General features: G+C 38.1%; 1 protein-coding gene across 3 annotated transcripts; it reads right to left on the reverse strand.

Moving 5' to 3' along the window:
- Positions 1 to 1221: 1221 nt before the first annotated feature.
- LOC131166084 (uncharacterized) lies at positions 1222 to 7265 on the reverse strand. Of its 3 annotated transcripts, XR_009139730.1 has the most exons (3): positions 4451 to 7265; positions 4058 to 4281; positions 1222 to 2289 (listed from the first exon to the last, which is right to left on the reverse strand). XR_009139730.1 is itself a non-coding variant. In XM_058124338.1 (2 exons), the coding sequence occupies exons 1-2, from the start codon at positions 5840 to 5842 to the stop codon at positions 4276 to 4278; spliced, it is 1398 nt and encodes a 465-aa protein (XP_057980321.1). In that variant the 5' UTR covers positions 5843 to 7265; the 3' UTR covers positions 3640 to 4275. The 3 variants fall into 3 exon arrangements, 1 of the variants encoding a protein (XP_057980321.1); XR_009139729.1 differs by having other exon boundaries at positions 4058 to 7265; XM_058124338.1 differs by lacking the exon at positions 1222 to 2289 and having other exon boundaries at positions 3640 to 4281.
- Between the last annotated feature and the right edge of the window lie 2012 nt (positions 7266 to 9277).

Below are 9277 nucleotides of genomic sequence, written 5' to 3' on the forward strand. Positions count from 1 at the left end.
TATACAGAAAAATTTATGGCCAAAACACTGAAGCGGGATCACTGCTGACAGAGAATTTCCAGAACAGGCAGAGAGTTGCAGCAGCAAGTTCAGACGACTGAACTTGCGACTTCAGTCATCTGAACCTACGACATTAGATGACTGAACCCTGATTTCAGTCAACTGACCCTGTATCCAGTTCTATTTTTTAAGGGGTTAAGGAACTTTAGACGACTGACCTAGACACTTCAGATGACTGAACACTGTTCAAAGGGAAAATTTTTTTAAATTCTAATGTTTTAAAATATAGCTGTTTGAGCTTCAAATTTTCTAAAAACTTGGGAAACTCTCTAAGGAAACTTTTGCAACATAGAAACAAGTTTGAAAGCCTATAAATACATGTTTTTTCAAATTAAAATACATCCAAGAATTGAAAAATCTGCTTGTAAAGTTGAAAGTATTCTTGTTCCTCCAAAGCTCTCTTGTTCACTCATTGAAAAATTCTTTTGCTGAGAATTCTAAAGTGTTGATCCTTCTTTCTCTGAGTTCCTACTGTCAATCCTCTTCTAAGAAGGATATTGGTGAATTCTACACTTGAGCTTCATTGTATTTCATATTGATATTTTACATTCAAAGTATATAGTGTTGAAATTGTACTAACTTGCTCTTTGAGAGAGTATACTTGTGACTCACTTGAAAAATGAGTAGCTCGGAAGCTATCCCAAGTATAGAAGTTACGTCGTGTAATATTAAGCCCAAAAGCTAGATCGTCTCCTCAGGGAATGCGTTTTAATCTCAGATTTTACGTTCTTCCAATCGAAATTAAAAAGGTACTGAACTCAGTTCAGATTCGGGTTTTTCAAGAGTTGTTCAATTTTACTTTTGCCGAATTAGATGACACGTAATTTAAAAACCCTAAAACTAACATGTATTAAATAAAAGAAACAAGAATAGAAATCCTAGTTTACTTAAAGAAACATTGGGACACGCACTAATTAAAAATGGAAACTATAAATAAGGAATTAAAACACGCTAGAATAGAAACTCTAATATACCTAAGGAAACATCGACACACGCACTAATTAAAAATGGAAACTTCAAACAAGGAAATAGAGTATGAAATGGAGACTCAATCAAATACGCACACGCGCGCAATAAAAATTGGACCTTTAACACGAACACAGAACTCGAATTAAAATTAGACTATCAATCAACCTAAACAATAACATGACACAAGAAATAAAAACACGAACTTTGTATTTTATTTTAGTTTTCTATATTTTTTATTTTTATCTTAGACTTCATTAATTAAACACATAAAATCAATAAACTTTAATACTAAAAAGAACTATAATTGAAAGAGCATCTAACTAAATGATAAAGGAAAAAAAGAAAGAATAAAAAACGAGTCTTTGATAAAATCCAACGAGTAAAGACAAAATAACAATTAACATAAAGTAAATAAATAAATAAAAACAACAAGAAGAAGAAGATGAGAGAGAGAGAGAGAGAGAGAGAGTAAGAGAAAACAGAGCATGGTTGCAGAGAAGGCCTGCTTTGCTGGATTGGTGGAGGTCCACGGCGGTGCTGCGGAGTTGTATGGTGCCTGCTGGTTCTGGAGTAACCCGAAGGCAGTGGATGGTCTGGCTGGTGCTGGAAAATCATGGCTCCACGGCAGGGAGGCCGGGGACCTACTGCTCTGTTTGGAGGAGTCTCGGGTGCTGCTGTGTTGCTGCTGGAAGAGCCTGCTGCAGCTGCGGTGTTGAGCAGCAGATGGCTGCTGTGTTGAGCAGCAGATGGCTAAATAGAGAAGGAGAGGAAGAGAAGAACATGGAAAGGAGAGAAACCGAGAGAGAAGAGGAACAGAGAGCAAGATTGAATGAGAAAACAAAGGAACAAAGGGAGAGATAAGAGAGGGCAAAACAAGCTAAAGAAGAAGAAGAAGAAGAAGAGGAAGAAGAGGAGCATGGGGAGCCCTTGGGCTGCCTGCGTAGGGAGAGGAAGATAAGAAGATTTAAAGGAAGAGCTGGGTGCCCTAGGATCCGGCGTGGACAACCCAACCCGGCCATGCATGGCCGGGTCACATCAATGACCCAATTATTATATATATTTTTTTTCATTTTCTTTGTTCTCTGTTCGTCGCAAATTCTGCTCTTCTGGAGCTCGTATCTCACAAAACTCAAAACACGAAAGTTGTAGATGATCCTTTCCTCTTTCTCCAGAAATTTGAATCGTCTCGATCGGAGCTCAGAAGGAAAAGTTATGCATAAAATACGAACAGGTATCGGTTTTGACACCCGGGAATTTTTCCTGCGACAAAAAATTACCAAAACTTCATAAATAATGCAATAAAGTTCAAGAATAATAATTTTGGCACTTTGTTAAAATATTGAACAAATTTGGACATTTAATTAAAAATATAAACCGTAAAGCCCGGGTTAAACGCCCAATTACGCAGTTTTGACGCGTAATCACACCCCCCCAACTAACGTTTTGCTAGTCTCTAGCAAATGACGTGAATGAATCTCAGGATGGTGTCTACAACTACATACTCCAGTAATCATGAAATCAATGCACATGCGATATAACTATACCACTTCACATACAAGAACATAACTGAATTTCACACAAGCTCGTTCATATTCAATGCACACGACTCCAAAACACGTCACCCATGCAAGTTTCATCGTTTATATGTCATTTAAGAGCATTATACTCACATGAAGTTAATTAGTGGCACATTCAGAGTTAATGCAATCATATAAGTTTGAGTATAAACAGGTAAACTCTCGAGGTGTGTGTAATGTGTGTGACTCAGTACACCTAGGATGCCAGTGGACACCTACAGAACGGTCGCTTTGACTCGGCCTAACTGGTATACCCTCAAGAACACTCAAATAAAATGGGTTCACTCATCATATGTGAGGAAGAATGTCGCGATCAAACATCTCACATATTAAAAAGGAACAAACGCTAGGTATATGGAGTGAACTAGTCTTGAAAGGATCTAGCCTATCTATGAGGTGTCGGGTCCTTCACCCTAGCATCTTCTCACCTACTCGCCATATCCATCTGAGACCACCCTAGATCAACTCATTCACAAACTTGTCGTGAATACATTTGAGGCATTAACTGGTTGAAGAATCTTCATACATGGAAAATATGTGTCGTCCTTGACTTTTTGTGATATGTATTTGGGCCGGCACTGACATTTCATTTCATGCGCATGTGTATTGCTTATTCTTTTTTTTTTCTCATTCTTTATTTTCTGTCTTTTCTTGAGCAATAAGGACAATATTAACACTTCTTTTGTAATCTTCATACCATCAATGGGAATTGAGCTCGAATAGGAGTTCATGAACTAAGTCTATCTCTAGGGGTGGCTCAGCCTTCACATTTTGAGTAGACTACAAGACTTAGGTTTCTATCTCCCCACTAGGTATCACCTCTAGGCTAGCAAATCAAAAATAAAGACTAGTGTACAAGAAATCATCCAGAAAAAGAGAATTGAGTTCTATGATCTCTGATTTGATATTAACGCTCAAAAGGACGATAAATAGCTCAAGGATATCTCACAAGGTGTCATAGTCTCCACGGGTGCTCTCTCAGTGCTCACAAGAAACCCTAAGTGTAATGAATCAGGTGAATGTGTTTATTTAGCCTCGTGAGGTGCATGTAGATACAGGAAATTATATAGCCAAATTAACACGAATGTACAACCAATCAATTCTTCATGGAGTCATAAAATCATATAAAGAGAACTACGCATGATTGACTCAAATGTGTCATTCTTAAGTTATACGCAAGTATGCAAAAGGTATGAGTCAGTGTTAAGCATGACATAGTGCAATGTAATTCTTCAGTACTCCTCCTTTCTTTCTCTCTCTTTTTTTTATTTTTCTTTTTTTGTGTTTTTGTATTTTTGAATTTTTTTTTTTTGAAATATAAAACCGGTACGTGTACGTGCACAGTGTCACATGCGAATGCTCATCCCCCCCCAACTAAAGTGGATCATTGTCCTCAATGTGAAAGCATAGGGGAAATAGAAAATACTGTGCATGGGAAAAGTAAGGCGTACCTGAGTGGCGAAATAATGGAAAACAAAGATCGAACTACGAGAAAATAGACCTGAAAACTAACTAAAAATAAAATAAGATAAAATAAAAGGAAAAGAAGGAAAAGAAAAATATCACACTTGTCTTGGCGGAGGCTCTGGAGGAATTTCGTCTGGTGGCCGCAGGTCTATAAATTGCACCGGCGGTTCTCCAAATTTAAGCCCCCACAATCGATCAGTTGTCATACCTGCACGAAAATCAACCTCAAATGAATTAATGCGTGTCAAAATACCAAACAATTTGTGTGCAGGTCGACCCTCGTGTGTGGATAAGAAAGGGTCTTTATTCAACATTGTTTCCAGGAAATGTGCTTCTTTACGAACTAACGGTTGAGAGAAAGTGATCGGAATAATTACCTGTAGTTCTTCAGAAGCATTAACATTAAAGGTTTTACCTGGTTCTTTGAAAATTATAAGCTCACCAGACTGGTCACCCTCTTTATCGGGTGTACATACCATCATACCACTGCAAGAGTCTGCATCCTCATTAGGCTCCTTAACATCTGATTCAGGCGGGGATGACGGTTCCATGGTTTCTGAGCTCGGAGTATGAGGTACCACAGGTTGGTACTCCGTATGAGTATTAGTCTCCTCATCAACTAAATGCTCCGCTTTTGGGCTCGTTTCCTCTAATTTTTCTTTGAATTCATCTATTTCAGTCGTAACTTCTGGTGCTGGGACAACTATTTGTCCGACGATGAGCATTTCAGATTGGGGGTCGTCTTTCTCGCTACTAAAGGTGATGGTTTCCTCTGTTGTCTCAAGAGAAATATCATGTATTTGTTGTTGCGGTTGCTGGTACTCTTGAGAACTAGGCTGAGGTTCTGCGAGTGTTTTCTCGTTTTCTAAGATGTCCAACTGTGTGCTTATCGCATTAATGGTGTCCCGCAATTCATTATTATGATCGATTTGAGTTTGCATGAACTGCTGGAGCATGTTCGCCATCTGAGTTATGCTATCCTCCAGAAATTCTGATGGCGTACAACTCTGAGAGATCTGTTGTGGCTGGTATTGAGGCAGAGGAATATCTGGGCAGTTTGGTGGTTCATATGCATCACCACCACTAATTGTGCTGATAGGATGTGCAGTCATGGGTGCCTGAGTGTATCGTGTGTTGCACTGTGGGACATTGTCAGCTAAGTAATCAAAGAATGATAATACTTGATCTGGATCCTCGCTGACGGGCTCTCCATTAGACATAGTCTGGACAAAACACTTCCAATCAGGGGTAAGAGCACTATAAAAATAATCAGCTAACCTCCATGAGTCAAACCCGTGATGTGGACAAGTGCGTAGTAGATCCTTGAATCGCTCCCAGCAAGCCCTAAATGTCTCGTCATCCTGCTGCACAAAATTAAGAATCTGTTCCTGCAAAAATTGAGTTTTCTGTGAGGAACAAAACATATGCGAAAATTCACGCTCCATATCAGTCCAATTAGTGATAGAGTGAGGTCTCAAGGAATGAAACCAGATCAGTGCCCTATCCTGCAAAGTAGCAAGAAATAAATTCAGTCGGATAGATTCGTCAGCTTTAGCATGAGAGAAAAACATGTTGCAGGTTAATTCAAACTCTGCTAAGTGCTGATATGGGCACTCAGATTCCGTCCCATAGAACTCGGGTAGCAGTGACGTCCTCCCGCGCTGCATCATGAAATTAAGCTCATCATAAGGCAAAATAGTAGAAGAGGATGCAGTGGCATATTCAAGCTGCATAAAATCCATTATCGTGCGCGGTGCAGGTGCAGCCATTTTTCAAAACTCGAAATTTTTTCTTTTTTTGTTTTCTAATTTTTTTTTCTTTTTCTTAAAACTAATAAAGATGACGGGAAAAACGCAAATTTGAGACTAAGAACAACATTCCCCGGCAACGGCGCCAAAAACTTGACTCACTCGAAAAATGAGTAGCTCGGAAGCTATCTCAAGTATAGAAGTTACGTCGTGTAATATTAAGCCCAAAGGCTAGATCGTCTCCTCAGGGAATGCGTTTTAATCTCAGATTTTACGTTCTTCCAATCGAAATTAAAAAGGTACTGAACTCAGTTCAGATTCGGGTTTTTCAAGAGTTGTTCAATTTTACTTTTGCCGAATTAGATGACACGTAATTTAAAAACCCTAAAACTAACATGTATTAAATAAAAGAAACAAGAATAGAAATCCTAGTTTACTTAAAGAAACATTGGGACACGCACTAATTAAAAATGGAAACTATAAATAAGGAATTAAAACACGCTAGAATAGAAACTCTAATATACCTAAGGAAACATCGACACACGCACTAATTAAAAATGGAAACTTCAAACAAGGAAATAGAGTATGAAATGGAGACTCAATCAAATACGCACACGCGCGCAATAAAAATTGGACCTTTAACACGAACACAGAACTCGAATTAAAATTAGACTATCAATCAACCTAAACAATAACATGACACAAGAAATAAAAACACGAACTTTGTATTTTATTTTAGTTTTCTATATTTTTTTATTTTTATCTTAGACTTCATTAATTAAACACATAAAATCAATAAACTTTAATACTAAAAAGAACTATAATTGAAAGAGCATCTAACTAAATGATAAAGGAAAAAAAGAAAGAATAAAAAACGAGTCTTTGATAAAATCCAACGAGTAAAGACAAAATAACAATTAACATAAAGTAAATAAATAAATAAAAACAACAAGAAGAAGAAGATGAGAGAGAGAGAGAGAGAGAGAGAGAGTAAGAGAAAACAGAGCATGGTTGCAGAGAAGGCCTGCTGTGCTGGATTGGTGGAGGTCCACGGCGGTGCTGCGGAGTTGTATGGTGCCTGCTGGTTCTGGAGTAACCCGAAGGCAGTGGATGGTCTGGCTGGTGCTGGAAAATCATGGCTCCACGGCAGGGAGGCCGGGGACCTACTGCTCTGTTTGGAGGAGTCTCGGGTGCTGCTGTGTTGCTGCTGGAAGAGCCTGCTGCAGCTGCGGTGTTGAGCAGCAGATGGCTGCTGTGGGTGGCTAAATAGAGAAGGAGAGGAAGAGAAGAACATGGAAAGGAGAGAAACCGAGAGAGAAGAGGAACAAAGAGCAAGATTGAATGAGAAAACAAAGGAACAAAGGGAGAGATAAGAGAGGGCAAAACAAGCTAAAGAAGAAGAAGAAGAAGAAGAGGAAGAAGAGGAGCATGGGGAACCCTTGGGCTGCCTGCGTAGGGAGAGGAAGATAAGAAGATTTAAAGGAAGAGCTGGGTGCCCTAGGATCCGGCGTGGACAACCCAACCCGGCCATGCATGGCCGGGTCACATCAATGACCCAATTATTATATATATTTTTTTTCATTTTCTTTGTTCTCTGTTCGTCGCAAATTCTGCTCTTCTGGAGCTCGTATCTCACAAAACTCAAAACACGAAAGTTGTAGATGATCCTTTCCTCTTTCTCCAGAAATTTGAATCGTCTCGATCGGAGCTCAGACGGAAAAGTTATGCATAAAATACGAACAGGTATCGGTTTTGATTCCCGGGAATTTTTCCTGCGACAAAAAATTACCAAAACTTCATAAATAATGCAATAAAGTTCAAGAATAATAATTTTGGTACTTTGTTAAAATATTGAACAAATTTGGACATTTAATTAAAAATATAAACCGTAAAGCCCGGGTTAAACGCCCAATTACGCAGTTTTGACGCGTAATCAACTTGTATGCATATTATATCTTGTTTCTTGTAGTTCTTTGATGTTCCAAGGTGTTTGGATCGTTGGCTAAGCAAGGGGATATTGTTTAGAGAAGCGGGCTCTAGCCTATGTAAGGAGTGACCGAACGAGAGGATATCGTTTGGAGAAGGCGGGCTCTAGCCTTAACCAAGGAGCGTTGTAATTGGTATTGTTCCATCCGTCAACGGAACTGAACAAGTGAATCCTTTGGTGGTTTGCCAAAGGCGAGGACGTAGGCTGGGTATAAGCTGAACCTCATAAAAATCTCCGTCTCATTCTCTCTTTCCCTTACTCTTTATTTTCAGCATATTTAAAATTGCATGGATGGTTTAAATATAAAAATCATATAAACTACATATATTTAGAAAGCAAACAAACTTAAAGTTTAATTTTGATTTGGGTTTCGGAAATCGAAAGGGAGTACGTTGGTTACACCATATCTTGCGGAAACCTTACGGGAGTACGTTACTTGGTTAACATCCCAAAGATAAATTTACCAAGAGTTTATTTGAGTTCTAAATATTTGGAAAGAGTGATTTGATTCATCTATACGGGGCTTTACATCAGCAAGCATAAATTATCATTCACTATAGGATTTGGTTCAAATTTGGCAAATATAAACAAACAACCATCTTGAGTTGTTATATTACCAAAGTGTTGAATACTTTATATCTTGGTTTGGTTGTTTGTTGTTTAACTTGTACTTGGAAAATAAATTGATTGTTTGGCTTGAAGATATTGTTTAATTGATTGGTTGTTTAATTGTGTTATTGATTGGATAAAGGAACTAAGTTCTCAATTGATTAAAGAATTAAACAAATAAGTCAAGAATTGGTTAAAGGAAGTTTAAGGTATCTCAAAAGGAATTAAAAGAATTTTTTAAAAGCAATTCAACCCCCCCCCCCCCCCCTCTTTCCTGGGAAGCTATTCCTAATTTCACTAATCATGTTAGGATAACCTTCAAATATTGTTTTGTGCCGTTCTTCAACGCTACAATTCTTTAATGGTTTTTGCTCTTGATTTCTCATCTTTCAATCCAAAAAAACCTAGAAAACTTATTAAGCTTCATAGCATCTTATTGTTGAGAGTATATTAGTGATTTTAACTTGTACAAATCCACTCTTTTGAGAGAGTTTCATGTTGTACGAAATTCTGCTGCTGTTTTTTATTGTAAAATAGAATCGGACAAGCAAGAGGGTGTTCTTGCTTGAGAGGTGCTCCAACTACTGAAAGGAGAGAGGTGCTCCACCTATGAAAAGGAGAGAGGTACTCTACTTATTGAACTGAGAGAGTTAGTAAAATCCTTAAAGCGAGTTGCTTGAGGCAAGGACGTAGGCATGTTGCTGAGCCTTATAAAAAATCTTGATATTCTTCTTTCCCCTTATCTTTTTACTCTCATGCACATATTTATTGATTTTATCTGTTGTGACTTATTTGAATCTGATTTGGGAATGGTATGAATCTTTAGTTTGATTTTTGGATGACTTGAATTATTTAAACAT

This window comes from Malania oleifera, chromosome 10 (assembly GCF_029873635.1).
Source record: "Malania oleifera isolate guangnan ecotype guangnan chromosome 10, ASM2987363v1, whole genome shotgun sequence".
Taxonomy (NCBI): domain Eukaryota; kingdom Viridiplantae; phylum Streptophyta; class Magnoliopsida; order Santalales; family Ximeniaceae; genus Malania; species Malania oleifera.